General features: G+C 39.7%; 3 protein-coding genes across 12 annotated transcripts in view; 1 reads left to right on the top strand and 2 right to left on the bottom strand.

Moving 5' to 3' along the window:
* LOC135257884 (NADH dehydrogenase [ubiquinone] 1 beta subcomplex subunit 1-like) overlaps nucleotides 1–25,532 on the top strand; it is a 417,122-nt gene that overhangs the window by 153,439 nt on the left and 238,151 nt on the right. The gene's annotated exons all lie outside the window — the stretch shown is intronic.
* hmbox1b (homeobox containing 1 b) overlaps nucleotides 1–25,532 on the bottom strand; it is a 424,932-nt gene that overhangs the window by 212,063 nt on the left and 187,337 nt on the right. The window lies entirely within an intron of this gene.
* The window catches only part of riox1 (ribosomal oxygenase 1), a 148,896-nt gene that overhangs the window by 25,268 nt on the left and 98,096 nt on the right, over nucleotides 1–25,532 (bottom strand). For all 3 annotated transcript variants that reach the window (XR_010330787.1, XR_010330786.1, XM_064341080.1), the window contains exons 9-14: nucleotides 24,681–24,859; nucleotides 22,961–23,065; nucleotides 11,113–11,254; nucleotides 9,390–9,510; nucleotides 4,781–4,880; nucleotides 4,522–4,608 (exon numbers count right to left, since the gene is read on the bottom strand). Coding sequence is in view for 1 of the 3 variants with exons in the window: in XM_064341080.1 (XP_064197150.1) it covers nucleotides 4,522–4,608; nucleotides 4,781–4,880; nucleotides 9,390–9,510; nucleotides 11,113–11,254; nucleotides 22,961–23,065; nucleotides 24,681–24,859 (734 nt within the window). In the remaining 2 variants the exon portion in view is untranslated. The remainder of the gene's footprint in view (nucleotides 1–4,521; nucleotides 4,609–4,780; nucleotides 4,881–9,389; nucleotides 9,511–11,112; nucleotides 11,255–22,960; nucleotides 23,066–24,680; nucleotides 24,860–25,532) is intronic.

The raw sequence follows: 25,532 nt of genomic DNA, 5'->3' as shown, positions 1-25,532 counted from the left end.
TCACCGTCATTGACATACACATGCGCCATTATACCCACAATCCCTACCAAATTTAGAATCTGACATACACTTGCACACACACAGGCATCACACACCTACACCCAACAAACATACACACATTCAGACCCCTCCCAGCATTCTCTAATCTATCACTTCCCTTTTTTTTGTTTTGTTTTGTTGTCGTCATGCACTCTCCCTTTAACCTGCTCTTATCACTTCTTGCAACAATATCATTATTACTTATTATTCGGGCGGTCGGGCGGGTGCACGTGCTAATAGCATTGATGACCACTATATATACATATATATATATATTTTTTCTCTTTCTCTTCTTTGTTTAATTATTGGTTTTCTTTCCTCTTTTTCTGTTTTGTTCTGGTTTGATTAGGTCATTTTATTTTATGACTTTGTTAACTCCTCTGCCCTTTTGTTTTGTTTGTTTTTGTTTACTTAAATAAAAAAATAAAAAAATTTTTTTAAGTAATAATAAAAATATGACGCCGTTGGCACACGAATGAGTATGTACTTCAGCTTAGGCAGAGGACATCAGTTGACACATTCCTTCAATGTGGCCCAGGATGCATTCGTGTTCACACTGCTAAAAGAATGTGGCCATATGCGAACCCAGACCACCTACGAATGTGGTCTGAGTGATCGGATCTCAATGCGTCCTCAATGCATCTTGGGTGCGTTCACACCTGTAGTTAGCGCTGTCCACTTCAAGATGCATTTTAATGTCAGGTGTGAACAGGGCCATAATGTGCCAGCAATTTAAAATAGGTTTTATATCTTTTATAGGTAACTGAGTAAAATAAAGTTGCTTTGAGATTCACAATAAAAGAAAGTTATTATGTTTTACATTTATTGAAGTTACGCACTTGTTGGACAATCCCTAATAGTGGTGGGCGTCCCACTTTCTTTCAGGGACACAAATTCTTTGACTGAGCTCCCTAAAAGGATTTGTTCCTGGATTTGTTCACCAGTTCCTTCACAGCGCTCGTCCTGACTCCTGCGAACAAGAACGAGAGTCATGCAGTGACTGATTCCAACTTATGACTCTTTGTTCACTGACTCCAGTTCTTACCGAGTGAGAACCACAGTCATGCAGTGACTGATTCCAACTTCAAACTAGTTCCTAGCAAAAGAAATGTGACATACTGTGCTTTGAATGTGAATTCCTCCAGGAACCAAGCACAAACCAACACTGTTATTATGCTAAATATTATGGCAATTTAAAAATGATATGGGAATGTTTTCTTGCAGTTTATTCAAGTAACATTTACTGTTTACTTGCAAAAAAGTGGCACGAGTTAGCCTACTAAATCATTTGCAAACGACAGTAGGGTTGATGATAACAATATAATGTATAGGCTATTTTATTTGATTAAAAAGAGCACATTAATTAGCATTGTGGGACAATTTCTTATGAATTTGTAGCTTTGTGGTGCAGATGTTACATAGTGGATCAAACCAAAATCATGATTTTACATTTCAGTTTTACACTCTTTATCTCCATAGTCGGTGGCTGTTATAATTTTATTATCCATAATTCACAGATTCTACTGAATTCCCGTTGTGCGTAACTGCAGTGGGATTATCGGATATGATACGTGCCTCGGCTATAGCTGTTTGTATTTGTGTTGGGTAACTGTGTTGTGTCGGTTTCTGGCATCATACATTAATGGCCTCTTTTGTTCATGGTTTATTTACAATCAGGCAAATATGAGATTAGGCTACTCATAGCCTATACCATTACTCAGATGTAACTGGGCTAACCAGCTAGTGTAAGCCAAATGCTTTTAATTTAATAAGGTCTGCTCTTTATTCAGGAAAGTTCGTCATTGCAATACGAAGGTATTAGGGGGAGGGAGACACATAGAGAGGGGTAAACGGTGTTAAACTCCTTATAGTTCCGGACCTGGACCCAAGGAATCAGAATGTCCAGTTCCCTAATGGATTCAACCCCACCGCTATAAGAACAGAACTGTTGTTGCTTCGGTCACACCGATGGGAAAAGCTCAGAGCAAAGCATGACCCGCTCAAGCTTATTAATTCTGTCGTTGGCTTATGACAACTACAGACAACAGAGACCAATGGTGAAAAATGGTTAAATAGGAGGAGAAGCTGCAGCTTCAGAGAATAGTACATTTCCAATGTAATTTTCTGAGGGGTAAACAAAATGAACAAATCCTTAAATAGGCAGTATACTTCGTAAGAAGAACTTTTTTAGCAAAAAGAGGCAATGAGAACATTTGAAGAACAAAAAGACGCGGTGTTGTGTGTTCTCATGGTGCAGTGTGTGACGGCCTCCAGGGAGAACTTTTAGAAAATGTCTTTCTTGTTCTCCGACCTCCCCCTCTCAGCTATTGGTCCAAATATCACATGGTTGGTTACATCACGGTTGAGAGTTCAGAGGGCAGACTTCACACGCTAATGTACAGAGTGTCAACGCCAATCTCTCTTCTGTAGAGATGGGAATTCTGTGAGTTCCCGCATGTTTGATGAATGGTGCTACTAATTTCAGCAAGTCATCAAAACGCCTAGCACACATTCGGAAATAAGAGAAAGTGGACACCCTCGTCTAAACTCCGCATTTGCCGAATGTACAGACAAAACTCTCCATTCTCTGTCCTACTCTGATTTAGAGGGTGAACGTACCATCTCCTTCGCCTTTTTTTCTTCTTTTGCATAGCTAGATGAACTAAAGCCACTTTAAACACTTTAAACTTTTTGATTTGTGTTGTGATCTCGCGTAGCCCTTCTCTTTATACATCCATGGCGTAGCCGCGAGACGGAGGTCTGGGCGAGATTCCAGCCCTGGTTAATAGCTGCCTCATAATTATTCGGAATTATTCACGCACCAGCGGCGTGGAGTGACTTTAAACGGTGCGGTGTTCTTACTGAGTATACCGACAACAGTGTTTGTGGACATGTTCCCCGGTGGTTTTCTTTCTTCTTACTGAGTATACTGCCAGCTTTACATGGAGGTGAGTCAATTCCTTTCGTTTACCAAAAAGATCCATTGAAAAGGAACGAATCGTTCACGAATGACACACCACTATTCTTTACGTGTTTGCAAAGGCTACAAGGCTACGTTTATACTGCCTGGCAAAAGTGACCCAATTCCGATTTTTTGCTCATGCGCATGAACTTATTTCTCTCTCATTTTGTGTCTATTGTAGATGGCGATATGATCCTGGCTGCGTGGTTACTTTCGTATCGGTAATCAAACCCTTGTGTGCGCATGCGGGTTGTTTCAAGAGTAAACAGCGTGAACTGGGCATCAAAACCTGCGGTGTAAACGCAGCCTAATCATCGGCTGCGTCCGAATAGTCAAAAAAATGATGTCCTTTTCCTAACCACTTTTCCTTGACCTCGATGGAAAACGTCATGAGATAAAGGAAAGATGTGAAGGAGAATTCATAAGGACTTAGGAAAAGACAACCGCAGTGCTAAGAGAATCCGACTGCACTTACACTCGGCTACGTAATTATACGACAGCGGATGTTATTGACGTGGGTCTGCCGTGGTGAAACTAAAATGTTCCGAAGATGCACTACTAAAAGCACATCTTAGATAATTTGCCCTCTGCATTCTTACCATGTTGTTTCATGTAGACAATATAAATGTGGACAACCCGGTGAAAAATTTTACTTCATTACCAAGGTTGGAATTGAAATAAAACAGGAATATAGGCTACCAGTCACAAAAGTGAAACAAAATGGTTGTCACATTGAGAATGGTTGCTCACGCTCACCCTTCTGTCCACTCATATTTATCGACATGAATCCCAATCAGTATGATTGTATGAAAATAATTCATTAAATTTAATGCAAGATAGGCATAACGTGTTAGGCCTACAAATCTACTACTGGACAGATCATCATTCTTAAGTTTCAAACATGTTGAATTAAAAACATCTGGCTAAAAATGTCTCATATCCCTTTTTCTTGAAAGACAGATTTCAGTTAATATGCTGATTATGATCTGGTTAAAAGCCTATGCATATAATAGCTTAAAAACCACCACACAACTCAGTCATGTTGATCGTTTGTTTTCGTGAACGGCTAAATGGTGCGTCGCTTTAAATGTTGCTGCCGCAAGGAATTGTGAGACGGAATTATCTCCTTTCCTTTTGTAAAGGATGGTCCAGTGTACCCTATGCTAAAGGAGACAAGAAAGGAATCATTGAAGCACCTTTCCTTAGCATTTAGAGAATTCAACCAGCTCTTATCGTGGCTGCTACTTAGATACTTCCAGGTCATTTCACTCAGTTAGGAACCTTCCTAAGCAAAAAAGACTATTCGGATGAAGCCATGGTCTTCAAACAGGTGCCTTGGCTAAAACAAAAAACCAGCCTCAACAGGAGCCATTTTTGCATAAGAATGGACTGCAAAAATGCATGGGGAGGTAAAGTCTTGCATAAGACTTTACCTCCCCATGGGAAAAAAATATGAAGAAATCTAACAATCAGAAAAAAAAAAGTCAAAAATTAATGTTGACCTATGTGAATCAATGTACCTTATTATCAAAAGAATCGCATGGCAAGCTGCCCACAGACACAAACTTGGGATATGAGTGGATCAGGAACTCCATGGCATCCGTGTGCTGCAAGAGTGGACAAGATTTAAAAGAAAGAGTTCAGAGCCAAAGAGCAACACAGCTGCTTACATAACACACACACTTTAAAACAGCATTTTATTGAAGAAAATGTATTTTAAAACTGACTAAAATATGTACAATTCTGTATTGTTAAAGAAAATCTGAATAATGTACATGCCTCATCTCTTATTTCAAAGTTCTTTGGCTCTTCCTTGTGGTAAACTCTGGAATTGTCTGTGGTGTGACACAGAAGAATGCTATCTCCATCACTGGTTAACCTGTGGGAAGTAACAGCAATAAATATACAATGATGGTGACAAGTATTTCCAACAGACACTGCTACCTTTTGCCATTTTTATACTGTTACTAAAAGATGAAATGTACATATGGAGTCAAGAAAAAATCCTAGTTTTCTTCATCGACATCATCAATAGTTTCTCTGCACTGCTCTGTCACTTTTCTGTACAGGTTCCTTAGCAAATACTCCTTGGAAGTCAAGAGGAACCTCAAGAGATATTAGCCAGTTACATGGCCTGACCAGTCAGCAAAATGGATAATGGGGATTGGTCTGATTTCTTGTCAGTTTTTGTACAGAAACCACATTGATGGATACTTCCTTGAAAAAATCTCTTTGGTGATAAAAGAATCCCAGAAATAGAGCCAGAAAGTATCCACCCATCACCAGAGTTGTTTCTTTCATTGCAGCCTTTGGCTCTTTAACAGTTCAAGTTATTCAAAACGGAGGTACCATGTACCACTTCGTCAAGTTTCATAGGTCTCACCCATGTGGTGAGGAAAAACTGGGTACAGAAGAAAATGACCAATAACATTTACAAAATGGTGGAAATCCAAGATGGCGGTGGTACAGATGACAAATAGGGTACAGACATATGTTCCAGATGAGGAAATTGATCAGGACAGCAGGTTTTAAATTTCTAAAACATTTTTTCAAAAATATTGTGTTTTATAGCAACCACCATGTTACTCAATTGGGCCAATACTTTAGAGCTAGGCTTGGGTTGTGAGTGCAAATGTAGCTGCCAAATATCAATTTCAGCCATTTTCATCAAACCATTTGAGCGTTATTACCAATTTTGTGATAAGCTATACCCACATCAATTTTTATTGGCTTACTGTGGCCATGCTTTTTGGAGTATCAGCTTTCTTTATCTTAAAGGGTGATGCAAGCTCCATGTTGACACATCAAATGGTCTAGAAGGAGATGTCTAAAAAGGAGGTTTTAAAGAAAATTCAAAATGGCAGAAAAACAGTAGTGTGGGTACATTGAGACAGGTTTGTTCTCCAGGCCAAAACAAATCAAGGAAAATGTGAAATAACCTTCTTTGAAAACTTAAAGTTTGAGACATTGCTGTAGTGCCCCATATTGCATAAATCTGACTAAATGTGGTGGTCAGGCATTGAATAGCAGCCAGTACATTAATGCGTAAGTTCCCATCAACTTGACTACCTTGCATGCGTGGTTTCCAAGCGTTCTCTGCTGGTTGCTAACGACAGCAAGCGAGCGATCGGCTAGCTGGCTAGCTAGGAAGAGAAGCTTTTATATAAGTCTAAGAGAAGCTCTTCCAGCTGGCTAGTTAGTGATCTGTCTTGCTGGCTATCTATTTATTTCTCTTGCTAGCTAGCTAGTGATCTATGAATCTTGCAAGAGAGAGATATTTTTTTATATTAATTATTGTACTCACTGTTTCACCTAATTTACACACGCCATTACACAAGCTAAGATACAGAAATACCACACACATACACACACACACAAATTTGTATTCTGTTCATATGTTTATTGTTTGCTGTACTCATGTTTTTGCAATATGTATATATATACGTCATGCCAATAAAGCTTATTTGAATTTGAAATTTCAGTCCAATGTCCATTTACAATTGCATCGGGCCTGTAACTAAGACGCAGCATGTACAATTTTAACTTAATAAGCAATTTTGGTCAGAAGTCATGAGCATTCTCATGAGCAAAATTCTCTATAATAGTGCCACCTATAGGCCAAGAATGACCAAATTGTATGTCCTTCCACCAAATATGTAAACAGTCATATACACCAGGTTTCATTATGATCGTACATTGCGTTGTAAAAAAAAAAAAGCATGAATGAAAATAAACCCAATCTGGCCCTGATATAAGGAATAAATGAATTAATTAATAAAAGCTAAGATAAATATATGTAAGGTTATCAATATTTTTGGAAATAACCAACAGGCATTAAAACAGGCTGCGAAACCACTCTGCATACAGTATGTTCAGCCAACTCACAAATGCTAATTCAAGCAGATATTTTTACAGATGACTTTGGTGAAAGGTGGTATAAAATAGCCAAACAATTAAAATATGTTGCCAGCTGCCACCCCTCAAGTTTCCTCTGGGTTCCCCACAAGGACGAGTTTGAAGGTACTGTAAGAGGGAAGTCAAACTGGGACCCAGAAAAGGCTGGCATTTGAACGAGCTGTAATGCTGGGACGCAGCCTGTACCTCAAAGGACCCGAGAGCCTTGTGGTAAAACAATAAGTTACTCGGATTTCCTCGGGATGAGCAAGCTGTTGGGCCTCAGGAATGTTGCCATCTGGACACAACTAAGATAAGAGGAACTGGTCTCTTTGTCTATGGTTGTGGGGGTCATTAAGGGTCATCAGGCCTCTGGCCAAAGGGTGGGGCAACTGCGTGGGACAGTACCACAGTGCCCTTATGTGGGCCCTCTGCCATTACACTTTTTATTTCTTTTCTGGATCTGGACTTTAAACCATCTGCTTATCCTATTTACAAACCCCGGAAAACCGTACAAACCATGCACATGTTTTCATTGTATTATTGTATTATGCCTTATGTAATAATAACATGGATTGCATGTAAAATGGTTAAACAAAATGGTATTTTCATGACAACTGCACCATAATAGTACATCCACTTGACATGTTTGGTATGTACGTATTCAAGATAATTCAAGCAATTGAATGAAATATGTTTCATACCAAATAGAATTTGAAAAAACATAGTTTTAGAAACTCAGGGAAAAACTAACACAATGGAATGTCCTCTCTGGTAATCATCTCCTTTTCCCCATTTCTCCACTAATTGTTCTAACAGCAGCCTCCAAATGGTGGGGGCCGAAATTCGAGATTTATGATTCGGCCAGGTTCATTTATGGTAATGCCGCCTAGACCAAACGCGGGATTTGGCTTAAAAGGAAGGGAGACAAAGCAATCGAGGAAGATCGTAATCGACTTCCCACAATGCACATACTCTGTGCTCTGTGTGTAGACAGACAAGGAAGATCGTAACCGACTTCCCACATTGCACATACGCTGTGCTCTGTGTGTAGATAGACAAGGAAGATCGTAAACGACTTCTCCACGTTGCACATACTCTGTGCTCTGTGTGTTGCTAAACAGGCTGGGTAAGAACTTTTTACTCTGTGTTTATGTTTTTAAACCTTATAATTGATTGTGAAGTTATTGACCTACCTGCCTGTTCAATAAATTATTCTTATTTTTAACTTGCGTGGTCTTCGTGACTCTAATCCATTTTATCTTCTTTTCAGCCGTAATTCCGCTTAAATACTCAGGGGGACAATTATGACTAGGACCTACTGATCAGGGGTCTAGTACAGCAAACGTCTTTAGTGGGGTTTTCAAGTTAGATAGGCGACCACGATCTGCCCGCTAACGGGATTGGTGGTATTGGTTCTGGTGTTTTGACTTAAGAGGACCCATGGGCGTTGCACGCCGGTTCTTGTCAAATTCGCCTTAAGGAGCCCGATAGATACGCACCGTCCTGGGCTCATAACTATCGATGCACTATGCATGTAAGGAAGGCATGTATTATGGTGGTCAGCCTCCTACCCTCTGGATTCTTCACCGAACTGAGATTTAACAATAGTGCTAAACCCGGGAGCATATATTGAGGAATGATGGCACAAGATAGAGTCGAGTGTAACCACTCCCAAGTTCCACGTATAGTTAAACCCAAATTTTAAATTATAATTCAATATGGAGTCAGATCATCACGAGGAAAACCTAGTAACTGTTACGCTTACTTGCTGTGGTCATGGATATATTTGATGTGTTGTTCGGCGCATTTGTGAATATTCTGATGCTCCCATTGGAATATTGACGGTCCGGCGACAGATCAGATATATCTCTGATGACAGCATAGCCCCGTTTGCGAACGGAGAGTAACCAGAATGCTACTGATCCGTTTCAGGCCAGTTTTAAGCGGGATATGAAGCAACGCCTTCATATCTAACCCGTGGCAACGGAACCAGTGCATTCTTAATTATAATTATGCCCTGTTCTTACGAACAGAGGAAAAATAACTAACATCTCCGGTTTTGAATCACACCAGCCAAGGGTCCCCTTCCAGCTACAAACCCTCATTGGTCTAGCTGTGAGGTGTTTACAGTACCAAGGCAGTTCACCAAATTAAGCATCACTTCACTGTTGCATTTATTGAATTTCCATAGTTGCATTTGTGAAATTACAGATTATGGGAGAAATTGGTTTCCTTGTAAGATTGATATTCAAGGATAGTTATTCATGGACAGCAATATAGTATAAAGATGTTCAGGTTAGTAAAGCCATGATAAAGGTACAGCATAAGAGGGGAAATGTAAAAAGGTCTATTTTCTGTCTGGCAGAAGATAAACAGCAGAAATTTGTCTCAATTTCTGTAAGCACATAAATGATTAGACAGAAGAAAAATAATCCTACAGGTGGTGACTCATTCTTTCGTCAAAACTCAAAGCCATGCGGTGGAGAAGTACCTTGCGATCCCATCGCGGATTAGTCGAATTTTGGTGTGCCCCTTCAAATGGATGGAGGCATCCTTGGCCTCCCCGTTCTCCCACCGGGCGAGAGCTCCATGCACACTGCTGGCCTTTTCCTCTGTATGGGACAGACATCAGAGCCTGCATCCATAAAGGATCTCAGAATATCAAAAAATCCAATATAAAAAGCCAATGAACCAGTATCACTTTACCAAGCACTTTACATCCCCTTTAAGGTTTGCATTACAATTTTTTTTCTCTGTGCAACAAGTTTTTGGCCCTACTAGCACAAGTGTTACTGGCCAAAAAAAGTTCATGTACAGCTCTGGCCAGATCAAGGTACACCTGCATGTAAACACAGTATGACAAATTCCTGGCCAAAACAGCATGCACGAATAGCTTACAGCATTGACCTGTTTGAACTTTTTTGGGTTAACTACTGACATTGATGGAGGACAGCCAATACAAAAAGGCTTGTGGGAATATGCAAGTATCCTGCTCAAGTCAAGATATGCCTGTGTTTACATAAAATGTAAGCCCAAATGGGTTGTATTTTGGTTCTTAATTGTTGTATATGATCATGAAATTATACAGTTGAGGCCAAAGGTTTGCATATACCTAGGCTAAAGATAGTCAAATTCAGTTTTTCACAACTCCACACATTTCATGTTACCATACATTTCTTTTGGCAAGTCAATTAGGGCATCTACTTTGTTCACATCAGAGATAATTTTAAAACAATCGATTAGAGACAGATTTAGTTCAGCTTTAATGCACTATATAAGAATTCCAGTAGGTCAAAAGTTTACATACACCAAGTTGACTGTCTCTTTATACAGTCTCCAGAAATTGATGGCTTTTTAGAAGTTTCTGATTTGCCAATTGTCATAATTAGGAGTTAATTGGCTCCTGTGGCTGTATTTAATGGCCCACCTTTAGAGCCACAGCCTTTTTGCCCTTGATACCACGAGAAAATCCAAGCAACTCAGCCAAGACCTCAGAAAAAAAACCTGTGGACCTCCACAAGTCCTGTTCCTCCTTAGGAGCTATTTCCAAACAACTGAAGGTACCACGAGCATCTGTACAATTGTATGCAAATTTAAAAAATCTTGGGACCACACAGACACTGCATTGTTTAGGAAGGAGGCATAAATAAACTCCCACGGCTGAAGGAAGTTTAGCCCGAAAGGTTCAACTGAACCCCAAGACAAAAACAAAGGAACTGGTGAAGGAGTTGGAGGCATCAGGTACCAAAGTATCTACATCCACCATTAAGAGAATCCACATCGCCATGACCTGAAAGGCTTTCACGCAAGGAAGAAGCTTCTACCACAAGAATGGCATAAAAAAGCCAGAATGAAGTTTTCAGGTGATCACCAGGATGAAGACCTAGCCTTTTGGAGGACTGTTCTCTGGTGAGATGAAACAAAAATTGAACTGTTTGGCCATAATGATCACAGCTATGTATGGAGGAAAAAGGGCAAGGCTTTTAATTCGAAGAACACCATCCTCTTTGTTACACAAGATGTGTTGAGCTGGCCACTCCATGGCCACACCACTTACTTCAGTTCTTTTAAAAAAAAGGCTATAACATCTACTGGAGGGGGTTTCACATTTTTATTTTTTCAGATTTATTATGTTATTTTATATTTGACCCTGAAGCAATTTAACTCAGGATTCTACAATTTTAGAATAGCTGTGTAGTCCCTTAGTCATGTACCTGGTGTAAGCAGGGGGGGGAGGCAGTCGTACAGGAAATCCTTGGCCTTCTGATCTACGGCAGCATCCACCGGAGCAAAATCTGCCAGCCTCCTCATCAAGTCCTTTACCCGTGCTGTGAACTCACTCCTCCGTGGATCTGCCTGATAACAGACTCAAATCATGTCACCCAATCACTTTTTAAACATAAATTAGTAATGATACTGAGGACAGCAGTACAACCTGCCGTTTGAGGCACACAGGGAAAAGCATTCTTCATAAAACTGAAAAAGAAAAATTGAACTATAAAATAATACAGGGTCTTATCTGAAAGCTGACAAATTCATGTATTGAAATTGCCTGACATGGTTGGAAGCAGGACTAAGCACAATGATATTATTATCAAAAGATCCCTGGTTTTAACCCCTTCGTGCACATGCCAAATCTTCCTTTCCTTTCCCATTTAGGGGGTACCTTATTTAAAGCTTCATAACTCCAGACATGAGGATCACAGAGACTTGAAACAGTACATTTGTACCATTAGATTTGTTTATATTCATAATTTAGAAAGAGATAAAGTGACACAAATGCAATTGTCTAGGCAAAAAAATAAAACTGAATTTGCTCTTTTTTTAGTTTGCATAGACCCCATATATACAACAGGTTAAACTATGCATGTCCTGGATCAAAAAATCCTTGACCACAAGTTCATAAAATCTAAGGGTGGATCTGTAAAACTCTGAAGATCTATGAAGCAAAAAGTAAGCAGTGTCCCCAGTGTCTCCAAATCTATCCAAAATGTCTGAGTTATGCATTGCAGTAAATCAGAACATAATCATGCATTTCACTACAAATTAACTGTTTAGACTCAAGAAACTAATGTTTGCATCATTTTCAAGGGAGAATTACAAGCTTTCCGTCAGTACAGTGATCTAAAACATCTAGGGGTCCAGAAACATATCCAAAATCTCTCCAAAAATGAATAAAATTCTTTTTGTCCATTATAAAGCATATAAATGTGCCCATTATGAAGGTTTAAGATGAAAAATATCAGATTTAAAAATAATGCAAAAACATTGTCACACAATGTGGTAACTCTCCTATGTTGTTCTGTACTCAACAGTATGTTATGTTTTCTTGTATGGGGATGGGACGACATTAAAACGATACTCAACTTTGGCAATGTTCCACCTGTCACATCACACCTGGTGCATGAAACACAAACCCTACTAAGCTGCTGACGTTACAGAGTGAAATATTGTCATTATAAAATACCACTAACGTATTTAAAGACACTCAATTTCAAAAATAACATATATAACCAAAGTATTTTGAGCAGTAACACTTAGCTACTTATGGAGGAAATCTTATCTGTGTTCAGTAGGTACAGACAGAGCCAAAATCAATGCTGTAGTCCTCTTCTGACTGTTTTTCAACTAAGTCTATCAGCAAACATGTGCCTTAGCCATGCTCAGAAGTTCTCAAGAATAATAATATTTTGAAATGACAAAACTCATCGATAAAGTTATGCTGGGTGCAGTGTCTTTTACTGCTACCACAGAGTGAACGCATAAGGCAGTGATACCTTGTTTACCTCGTTGCTATGATGGAATACAAATTTTTAGTGGTGAAAGAATGTTTTTATGAATGCCCAGGTAGACACTATTGGGACTGCAGGGAGGGGGTGCTTGGTAAATGGACGACCAGCGCGTCAACGGTGGCGCTTAGAAACTCTGTCTTTGGCATAGTTGTCCTGAATCGTCTACTAATATAGCTAAAACACAGAGTTTGTGCTTTCAACTCATAGTTTGGTTGCAGGAGCACTGAATGTCTGAGTTAGCAATCTCAGGACGCCAGCGTCATGACTACAAGGGGATTGCACCAACAAGTTAAGGCCATCTTAAGGACACCAAACCACAATATATTAGGAGGTCATGTAGCTCAGCTAAAATAAAAATGTGGAAGACTACCTCTGTCTCTGACAACATATTTGTAGATACATAATTGTTAAATCCCACCAGTTGCAATCTCTACCTTCAGGCAAAATATTTTCCATGTAACAAAACCAATTCGTACCATGTTGGTTTCTGCTTTTTACTGTAATACCCTGACAATGTAGATTCCAAACATCAGGCCTCAAGTACCCTTATCTATGCAGGCATTAAGATTTCACTCATTGATTCCAATTAAATATCATAGATTGTATTCAAACTTAATTTTTTAAAACTTAAACTGATTGCAAACATTCACATAAAATACAAAAACAATTTGCTTTCATTAACCTTCCGATGCATAGCTTAGATCGGAATCGTGGCGCTGCTCTGCGGCTGACATGCACGAGAGCTCTGTTTGTTTGTTTGGTCATCAATGTCCTGTTTTTAGGTGTTTTTATGTGTTTATGAGTATTTTATTGTATTTGTAACAAGGCGTCATCATGGTGATTTATAATGTCTGCCATCATCTGTAAACTGGGATTTTTGCTGCTGATTTTATGGAATATTCAACTTCTCGCAAGTGGCGAGTCATACATTACCTACGGGAGGGAGGAGTTACTCCAGCTGGCTCAGCGAGCACCTTATCGGCTCTGGAGACTGACACCTGAGTTCCCGGTGGAATGCCTACAAACGACGGAGCGGCCCGGGCTGCCCACACGCACCAGGAAGCGGGATGCAAGGGGTGGAATCCGGCGTCGCATTCGGGCGAGAGGAACAAAACCTCCTCTCCCAACAGTAGTTTTATCCAATGTGAGATCTTTGAGAAATAAGATTGATGAACTTCATGCTTCCGTACAATATCTGTACGAGTATAGAGACAGTTGCATTTTATGTTTTTCCTAGACATGGTTGAACCCCTCAATCGACAACGATACTCTTGCATTACCAGGGTTTGGGACACCGATGCGCCAGGAAAGAGATCAACAGACGACGGGTAATACGATTGGAGGGGGCGTGTGTTTGTACATAAACAGCAAATGGGGCAAAAACTATATCATGAAATACACCACAAGTACACCTAACATAGAAATGTTATACTAGAGGATCAAAAACTATTGATCTATGCTATGGCAATACTATGGCAACCAGAAAACCACCGATAGGTGCATCCGACCATGACACTGTGTTTTTACTACCATCCTACACACAAAAATTAAAAACTGAAAAACCCAAAGCGAGATCAGTGAAAGTGTGGGATGAGGACAGCGTATCGACTTTACAAGGTTGCTTTGAATGTACGAACTGGGAGGTGTTTGAATGCATCCTATATTAACTTCTGTGTAGACAATGTGATCCCCACCAAACAAACAAAAACATATGTAAATACTAAACCCTGGGTTACTGCTGATATAAAAAAGCTTCTAACTGGAAAAAGAACGGGCATTTAAAATGAATGACAGATGCACAGGAAAATGAATTCAGAGAGAAATACAGACGCAAATAAACCAAGCAAAGAGGGACTACAAAGCTGAAGTGGAGCAGCTACTCAAGGCCAACGACGCAAGGGAGGCATGGCACGAAATAAAGATAATGGTTGGCCTGAACTCACAGTGAACCAACTCTGCAAAAAACAGTAGAGTTTGCTAATGACTTTACTGATAGACCATCCCAATTCAAGCCCAAGGGGGACTGGAGAGAGGATGGCACACCAATACGTGTAACATCGGAGGAAGTGAGGCTACCCTCTCCCAGATAAATACTAGGAAATCCATCGGTCCTGATGGAATGGATGGGAATACGCTACAGAAGTGTTGCGAGCAGTTGAGCTCTGTATTCACTAAACTCTTTCAAGCATCACTAGACTCACAAATAATGGAAAATATCTAAAATAATCCCACTACCTAAAAAGACAAATCCCTCTGAATTAAATGATTTTAGACCGGTAGCCTTAACTTCAGTAGTTATGAAATGTTTTGAGCGAATTGTTTTATCTCACTTAAAGTCTGAAACCAACAGCCAGATGGACACTCTACAATCTGAATATAGAGCAAAGGGGGGTGTGGAGGATGCAACAGTAACACTTTTGAACCAAGTTTACAAATACCTGGAAACCCCATCATCTTATGTGCGCATACTGTTTGCTGATTTCTCATCTGCCTTTAATACTGTCCAGGCAGATCTATTGACAGTGAAGCCGGGTAGCATGGGTGTACATCATACCCTCATAAGATGGACATACAACTTCCTCACTGAGAGGCAACAGTATGTCCATGTCCATGGAGGACAGTCCATTTCATCAGCACTCAGACTGGGGTACCACAAGGTTGTGTCCTCTCACCTATGCTGTTCACATTGTATACCAATGACTGTGTTAGTCATCAGGATAATTGTACAATGATAAAATTTGCAGATGACGCGGCTCTGATAGGCCTTTTAACCGACGATGAGACCAGATACAGAGCTGAGATTAACCACTTCTACAACTGGTGCTCAAATAACTCATTGATTTTAAACACAAAGAAAACTGAAGAAATGATCATTGATTTCAGAAAAAAACTCCTCTCTGTCCCCGGTTATGATGAACGACACAACCATTGAAAGCGTACAGGAGTACAAGTACCTGGGCACTATCATTGATAGCAAACTGACATGGAATGCTAACACCAATGCTAGGTTTGCAAAGGCTCAATAACGCCTCGCTTGTGGTTTTTTTTTTACTTTACATTATTAACCATTGTGACATTTGTGGTGTTATGGGTCAAAACTGACCCGTATAGATCGATGTTAGAAAAAAAGGTTAAAAGACTTCTTTTTGGCTGGACAGCGGGGCCAGCCCTACAAACACAAATGTCTCTGACTGACTGACAGAGTGAGTGAGTAAGTGATAAAGTAACACCATGCATGTCTTTGACGTCGGCTGGTAGTCCAGCCATATACTAGGTTTTAGGGGAGGCTCGGGGAAGCAATGGAAGACAGTGCCAGAGACTAGTGCATGCTACTAAAAAATTGTTAGTAAAAGCTTTTTGAGAGGATGAATAATTACTTTTCTTTGGCATGGATCCATTTGAAAACAATATCGCGTGAGTTCGTTTAGTCTTTGAATCCGTCATTATGCTGAGATACAGCTAAACCATTTTTATTGATAGTATTTCAGTTTCTCTGCAAACGCACGAAAACACGCTGGTATAATAAAACAATGAGGTAAAAGCGGTTGTCTGGCAGTCGGAGGGTTGCCGGTTCGATCCCCGCCCTGGGCATGTTGAAGTGTCCCTGAGCAAGACATCTAACCCCTAACTGCTCTGGTGAATGAGAGGCATCAATTGTAAAGCGCTTTGGATAAAAGCACTATATAAATGCAGTCCATTTACCATTTACCAGGAAAAGAATAATAATAATAAATATAGCTGCAAGCAGCAATGCGGGGCCCTACGAACAGGTCCAAGCCGGGAGAATACTAGGCGAAGGAGAAAAGAGTCCTAGCGGCATAGATTTCAGGATTTTGGACAATCTACATACCTGTGAGACGATCCAACTTCCGGTTCATGAAAAACATTACTTCGAAACATAAATGTGCATTAGAACAAAGTGCTAATTTTGTCACGCCACAAATCACACAATTTTTTACGAGACGACTTGTCCTTATCACCATTGATGGAGAGAATACCCAAGAGTGCACATGTGTGATGGTGACGAAATCAGGTAAAGCGTTCCTGAGAAGATGAGTTTTAAAGCGTTATATTAGCATTAGCTTCCTGCAAAATTTCAAATGCCTGTAATTTTCTTGTTTTTTGAGATATCTGCAGCCGTGCCGACATTGTAAGACATGGTAATGTCCTCTTCATGCCCAGCCCGTTTCAAGTCCCTAGATTATTGTTGTAAAAAGTTATAAGCACTTGAAATTTCCATAATATTAGCATTAGCTTCCTAGGTCCTACTTCATGAGACCCCTAATAATAATAATAATACCAACGAAAACAATAGGGTTCTTACTTCGTAGGACCCCTAATAATAATAATACTAACAAAAACAATAGGGTTTCTACTTCGTAGGACCCCTAATAATAATTATGATACCAACAAAAACAATAGGGTTCCTACTTTGTAGATCCCCTAACCAGACAATACCAGATACAGGTTTACCTCTCTGAAGAATCTCTTTACCATTGAAAAGGATGTGTCTCTTTCTCCTTGTGTGTGTGTGTGTGTGTGTGTTCATGTTCAATTTCCTTTTTAGTGTGTGTGTGTGTGTGTGTGCATCCATATTCTGCGAGAATGGTTGAGTTCCCATGGGGGGAGGGGTGCTGGTGGGGGAGGAGGTGTGCAAGTCCATACTGCAAGAAAAATGTTATTCCTGGGAAGGAAGAAAAAAAGACAGAGAGAGAGGGGATGTATGTGTGGGTGTGCGTGTGTGTGTATCAATGTCCATATTCTGCGAGAAAAACGTTGTTCCCGTTGGGGGAGAGGGGTGCCAGAGGGATTGGGAGTACAAGTCCATAATGCAAGAAAATAAGTGTTCCTGGGGAGGAAGGGGAGAGGTGCGGTGTCTAGACTCAAAGATGAATCTTGTTTGAGTCAAATTTTATCCACAGAGCTACTCACAACTTTTCAATGCTCCATGCCATACTGTCAACAGCCAATATTCTCTGCCGGGTCATATTTGACTCATTTTTTTTAGGGACCTTCAGAATTGAATTAAATAGTGACCATTGGATTTGTTGTGTTTAAATAGCTGTTTCTGAGGATATCATGAAGCCTTGTTCCAATAAAATAAACTAGATGGTATTTATGAAATATTGAAAATGGTTCAAATTTGACCCTAACACAATAGGAGAGTTAACAGCTTCAAATTTCATATTTATGCATTTATTATTTTTTCAGACATATTTTGTGTATTTATCTGAGAGTTTATGTAAAATGGTAATGGTAAATGGACTGCATTTATACAGCACTTTTATCCAAAGCTCTTTACAATTGATGCCTCTCATCCACCAGAGCAGTTAGGGGTTAGGTGTCTTGCTCAGGGACACTTCGACACGCCCAGTGCGGGGATCGAACCGGCAACCCTCCGACTGCCAGACAACCGCTCTTACCTCCTGAGCTATGTCGCCCCATGTGTTTTTGTTAGCCTGTTAATTTGTCTTCCATTGCTTTTCTAAAGAGCACATCAACAGAGAAACACACATGACCTGCGTGACTTGTCATTTCAGTGGGATAAAGGCAAAAGAATGTGGGTTGGAGAAATAAATATGCAGTATTACCAAACCTCTAACTCATTGCACTGGCTTGCTGGCTAACTAAAAATAAAACATTTAAAATATTGCTTTTGCATCTGCAAAATCTTAGTAGGAAACTCATTTACATTTCTGAAATCCAAAAGAAAATACACCCACACTTTAGACAGTTTTTGGCATTTTCACCAAGTTTAACGTTAGTTACCATGCTAAAAAGACAACAGACCAAGTGTACAGATGCCTCTGAAATTAAGTTCCAAAAACTGTGTTGAAATTTGGTCCGGTAGGTAATGTGACTGGTCGTATAAAAACTGGTGCAAGATAATGACTTGTAAACAGCAGGTATTTTGAAAACGGTTCACATTCACTGCTGCGCCTGTATTGATAACTACATTTTAACCAAGCTACTGTAGCTACTGTACAATGCCACATTTCTAAATTAATGTTACTGTGGCTAGCCCTATAGATCCTCTACAACAGAAATTAAAAACACTTTCATTTAAATATATGACACACACATTCATTTATTTGTCATTCATGATAAAGGAAAAATGATTGAATCCATGCCTGTGTTTCTTTCAGAATAGCCGCGTTTCCACCAAAATTACCCGGAACTTTTAGTCCCAGGAACTACTTTACCAGGAACTAAAAGGTTCCTTCAGCCCATGGTTGTCTGCGTTTCCACCGCGGTCTAAAGTCCCGCGAAGATTAGGCAAATTAGCCCATTGACGTATGAAAAAGCGACGTTGTCATCGGTCCATCTGTCCTATGATTTCTTCTGTAACCCCATACTACCACCGAAGTAGCCTACATTATTTTCTAATAACTGGGACAGTCCGGAGGGGTTTATTCCACTTATATACAACGGGCTACCAACAATGACTGTATATGGTTACTTTTGTATTTATTGATTTTTATCGATTTAATCACCTGGAATTGAAATATTCTTCTGCAGCCGTTTGGGCATATTTTACCGTTGTCAAGCAAAACTGTCGTTGGTAGTTGAACTTGGACCGTTGTTATGCAACAAATAGGATATAACAGGCCAATAGTCAGATTGTAACTGTTTTATATATCCTCTCAAACACATTCATTATGTTTTTATGCGAACATTCACTTTCATGTCTTGACATTCGAGGCGACAGAATGCATTCACATTTCCAATATAACTGGCAACAACAGCAGAAAACATGCACACGTTGTAAACAATTTGCTGTTTGATTACTTTCTTATCGTCAATTCCATATAGGCTAATCGCAAAATGACAAGAATAGAACGAAAACTCGGACTTGCGTGAAAATTTAAATTAGCAGTGGTACAGCCACCGTTTGCTTTCCTTCGAAGTTACTGCTAGCCGAGCAGCGAAGTGAGCCCTCCAGATGCGAACCATGCACCATGAATTAGTCCATAGTCTTCCTGGTCTTTTTGTGGAATTGAAGAATGGCAGAGTAAAATTACGGCAGTCTGAAAAAGCTAAAGGGACGATTACTAGAATTAAAATGTTATTTTACCCTGACAAAAAGTGCGGAAGGTGATTTACAATTTGCTTTTACTGTAGGCTATCACCAATGTGAATTATGCAGAACTACCGCATACCTCACATAACTGTATCAAACGTTTTGAGTCAATTACAACGGGTAACAAAGAAAATCCGGAAGAAAATATTCAGCAACCGAATTAATCCGTTTGAATGTTTTGGTACGTAATATGCTGTCCCAGCACGAATGCTTAGCATTTTATAAAACAAATACTAAAGCAAGAAAAGAACAGAAGAGCACACGTTATAATTCCAAGACTAGGCTACTGCGCCGCATAACATACAAGTTTGATTTTAAGTTATTATGAAAATTAATCCGTTTGCGGCTGGAGATTTTTAAACATGGCGGCTGAAAGTAAAAAAAATAACACTGCAAGTAGTCGACCAATCAGAAATTTTCAGTGCTTGCGCCCCACCCCAAAGGTTCCTGTACTTTTGAAAAGTACTACCCCCCGAGCAGGAACCTTTTTGGGGGTAAAATAAAGCCCCCGGAACTAAATTTAGACCCTAGTTCCTGTGGTGGAAACGCACTGAGTTCCTCAAAAGGTTCCTAGTTCCGGGGTAAAGTTCCTGCGGTGGAAACGCGGCTAATGTAGGCTATGTGTGTACATCAGTGGCGGCTGGTGACTCAAAAAATTGGGGAGGACAGGAAGAAAACCAACACACGGCATCATGTTATTTTACACTAGCTAGCTACTTATCTCTACTTTCTTATGTTCAAGTTATGTTATGTTATTATGTTCAAATGTAGCAATAATCCAACTAGCAACCTAATGCAAACTTACTATACAACTAAGGTAAGTAATGCACCCAAAGTTTATCCCCATCTTCCATAAGGAACAAATATCATATTATCATTTATACAACGGCTTGGCTGAATACTCGATTCTGACTGGTCCAAGGGTGGGCATTACTTCTCAGTAAAGGGACACCTCGGCCTTTTAACAGTTCTAAAATCAATGCGCTAGAAAAAATCCAGCATTCTAAAGCAGTTTAAACAGCAACATTATTCTTTCGCTTTTGAATTGTTGTTACAATCCCCTTTTCAATGTCCAATTTCACAATTGATGGCAAAGTTGTATCACATTTCTAGTTATGTTGCTAGCTTTATTTACGGTTGCCAGCCATCGGAATCGTCCCTTATTTGGACAGTAGAATAGGCATTCCGCATTTAACTCATGGCTACGTGACGCATTTTCATCCGTATGTTTGTGAACGATTGCGTTTATAGTAACCGCTCTTTTGAATACAATTCAATAGTTAGCTAGCTAGCTAGCTGGGACAACAAGCATGCCGTGAGACCATTCTGACCTAAAACCAAGAATTTTAATATTGGCTAGGTGACAAGTGACGGCGAAATCATAAAGCTAGCTGGCATTCAAAACCCGTTTCAGAGGGTCTTAGAAAAATGTTATGTCTACATTGCGCGACCACACCATTTAAAAAGTAAGACAGTGCTAGGGAGATGAATTTGATTGACTTATGGTTTCATGCAGTTTTATTAAATAATGTAATGACAAAAATGACCAAAATTGGTGCTAACTGTATGGTATAAAACGAGAAGGAACTATTTTTTCTTGATAGAATCATTGTTTTCATAGAATTAGCGACCAGAGGTTTTTGCTTAACAACGGTGCAAATGGAACTACCAACCAGAGTTTTGCTTGACAACGGTGAAATAATATGCCCAAACGCCCGCGGAAGAATATTTCACTTTCAGCTGATTAAATCAATCAAATCTGGATGGGAATGAACCTCGTGTGTGCATAATGTGTCACTAGAATTAGAATTTTTGATCATGGTTATCTGTGGAGCTGGTCGTCCAGCAGTCTTGATCCCCACCTGCTGCGTAATCCAAACTGTGGAATGGCTGTGACAACAAATAATCCACAAGATGTTCTTCCCCATCCCACTCTCTGCGTCTGCGTCCATGCCTCTGTGACCCCCTCACTCACGCTGCTGTTAATTGCCTCGTTAGCAATAGCAGCACCACTCTCCTCAAAATCCACTCTCGCCGTAATCTCAGTTCTTCAGGGCCGCTACAACAAGCTAACTGCTGCGTTGACTAACGCAAGTAGCTAGCTACTGCTCGATAAAAAAGGGAAATTTGGATAACCTTCTCTGCCTCTATAGACCACCCTCCTCTGGTTGAAAAGGCTTAAATAAAATGTAATTTTTTAGTGATGTGTTTTAAAAGTAGTTAGCAATTTGCATGTTATAATACAATACAGTGGTAGATAACTGAAGATGAAATTTGGAAATTATCATTGGACCAACGCGATGTCAACATTGTATTCTGGCTCTTGATCGGTTAGGGAGGACGTCCTCCCTTGGAGCATCATTTTACGTGTTTTTGCCAATAACAGATTAGCATGAAAAAAAAAATGTACATTAGTTAAAGTACATTAAATTGATATAAGAGATCCTGCCCTAAGGAGGACAGCAGGAGCCCGTGTATTGATGTGTATACACGTCTGTCATAGCCTGCACTTATATATTAATTACTTACTCAACAAACACAGTAACAAATAAATTATATCTGATGAAAAAGATGTTTTTAACATACAAAAATGCCAAGTTACTCATGCATGCAAAGCATTGTCTATAAGTCATGAATTCAAACTGGCAAAATCTAGGCCTGCCATTAAAAGTATTGCTATCAACATTACGCCAAGTTACAAGAAACAATATTGGCTATTTTACCTCACACAAATTATACAAGCCGTATTCCAAAGCAGTGCTACCCAATGTTTCCTATATTGTTTCAAGGAACATACTGCATCATATACAATACTATACAGCTGTTCTTGTGCCGCAATCTCCCCTGAAGGTGACGTTGTGATATTGTGTGATGTTGCCAGGCGATTCTTTTCTCACCACAAACTAAGATTATACAGACATGAGTCAAATCAAGACACTTCATGTGCAGCTTCAACAAGCAAATTGCTGTTGCCCAATAGTTTAGTGTGGGTTGCAAGAGAGCGATGAGACGTAGATTCTGCTGACTAAATGCTCCCTAACCCTGGGCCGCACTACCACCAATTATGTGTATCAGCCACAGTTGGCGCTGGCACAGTTCAGATTTGAATAGAATAATACATGCTGGCTGAATAATCAACACTGGCTGAATATCTAAGCATGTCCAACGACAGACAGTTGTCTTGTTTACCTTGTCAGAGTTCTGAACGCCCATGTAGGTCAGATAATCTGTGGGCAGTCCTCGCCTGAATTCCACGTCCTCTTCCATTGCCATCTCCAGGGCTACGGGCACCAGCTGCCATTCACAACAATGTGAGAAATGTTGCCATAAAAATGTTAATATTTTCATATTTTGCATGGCCACGGTAGAGTTATAGTAACCTCTACCATTGTATGCCTTGCACTATTGTGCTCAGAGATGTAATTTTTCCTGAGTGTTCCAGATCTCTGCTTAAAGCTGTAGTTGACAACGTTGATTTCGTAAATACGTCGATTTGCATGCGATGTGCGTCAACACATCCCAACGTTTTAATTTCTTCCTGCTGAAACATGGCACTGTGAAGAGACCCTGACTTGTTAATATTTTTGTTTACATAGTGGACAGATGTGACTGCAAGTGAATAAAACTGTTACCCTTGCAACACTTTCGACACAAGCAATGCCATTTTTTGACTCTCCTTCACATGAATGTGTACGTGAAGCTACACATTATACTAAGAACAATGCCCATTTTTCTCCAATTAAAATTAAAATGATAATGTGGTGGATTGCAGCAGGAGCATATAAACCACAAATGGTAAATTGTTCTATTGATTATGGTGGGCCATAATATTGCAAAAACTCACAATGCACTAATTAATTCATTTTTAGGGCTGTGGTTAGCGTAGTCACCACTCCCCTTGGAGACTGTTAGTTACAGCTGTAATTGTGACTGTTGAGAAAGTTGTTCACTGCAGCTTTAAGACATTTAGGGTTTGAAAGTAAATTAATCCAGATTAATCAGAAAAAGTACATCTTTGTTACCACATGCCTCACTTCACTACATTCCCATCACCCACCCCTTACACAACTGGGATATGCACTTTTGAAGTAAATCTTTTTTTTCATTCGCAAGTACAATCAAAACGGTGAAGTGTTAGGTTAGGCTGTTAGGCTGACCAACAAATGTAACAGGGGCAAAAACCATACAAAGTAAGATGAGAAACTTAGAGTAGGTGGGAAAAAATTACTATCTGCATCATGTAGCACTAGTCATGCTAAAGAAGGAGAGATGTACCAAACTGCTCACAAGTAGTTGTAGCCATTGACTGATTGTGAGCTTGCCAGCATTTTGAAGTACCACTTGCATAAAGGCATTCTTTACCATGCCTAATCTCTGCATATCAACACACAGACGCTTTCCTAGATTCACTTAAAATAGGTTGCTTACCTAATTTTAGTCTGGTTTTACAATCTGTAAATATTTACTTATTTTTAAGTATTTCACAACCATTATTGTGGGATGGCACATTTTTAATGCAAATATTGAAACCCAAAAATGTGTTCACTTCTAAGGAAAGAAAAATCTAATTACATACTGCATTGTTGATCAAGTAAGCCAACTTTAAAATATAAACACAATTGCAGGTCAAGACCATGTTTCCAAAAATAGTAACATGGAGAGACTGATTAAAATCTTTGACCAGGGGTATAGATTGTAATCACAAAACCTGGAGTGAGCATACATGCATCCATGCATCCATGCATCCATCCATATTGGCAATTTTTGAATTTTCCATGAAATTTCCATGACTGGAAAACAGCATCAAAAATGTCCAGGCTTTCCAAGACATACCAGATGCCAGAGTTATTTTTTCCCCAGAAATACAAGGAGAGTATGTAAGGATAGTGAACAAGGGAGTCACAGATACCTTCTGCAACAGGTCTCCCCAACTGTTCCTCTGGTAGGAGGAGATGGTTATGTGAAGGGAGTGGGCATCGGGGAGGCAATTTCCCTGATGGATGAATCCGCGGGGAAAGTACAGCAGGTCTCCAGCCTCCAGAACCACGTCTAGCACTTTCTCTCCAATCTCTGACTGGCAGAAATTTCCTGGAGGAAAAAACCACAACCCCTTTTTTTATTTACTGAAGCATAAGAGGTGATTCAAGTTTAACTTTAAAGGTGCAGTGTGTAGAATTTTGTGGCATCTAGCGGAATGGAATTGGCAAAAATGGAATATAATATTCATAAGTATGTTTTAATTAGTGTATAATCCCATAAAAATAAGAATTGTTGTGTTTTCGTTACCTTATAATGAGCCCTTTATATCTACACAGGGAGCGGGTCCTCTTCCATGGAGGCCGCCATGTTGCACCGCCATGTTTCTACAGTAGCCCAGAACGGACAAACGGCTCTAGAGAGGGCCTTTCGCATTTTTTTTTTTGCGTTTTTAATTTTGGTGGGTGGCGCGAATGCACCGGTTGGAAGATGAAGAAGAAGAAAGAAAAGAGTGGTCATATATTGTCTTGGACAATCTGTTTGTGAAATATACGTGCATTTGTGATGCCTGGGTACCTTCCAAAATAGCTGTGCCTAATACCACACATGTTGTTTTACGGCGTTGTCACCCTTTTTATTACAGTCTGGCTTGATTGACAATCCATTTATTCAGAAGGTGAGAGTATAAGCATTCTAACAATGTATAACATGTCTAATTTTGTTTTTGGAATAGCGTTTTATTGGTCAGCGTAATCGAAAGTTTTGTTATCGTCGCATTCACTTA

The sequence above is a fragment of the Anguilla rostrata genome, chromosome 6 (genome assembly GCF_018555375.3).
Source record: "Anguilla rostrata isolate EN2019 chromosome 6, ASM1855537v3, whole genome shotgun sequence".
Taxonomy (NCBI): Eukaryota; Metazoa; Chordata; class Actinopteri; order Anguilliformes; family Anguillidae; genus Anguilla; species Anguilla rostrata.
This window is presented reverse-complemented; position numbering and strand designations above follow the sequence as displayed.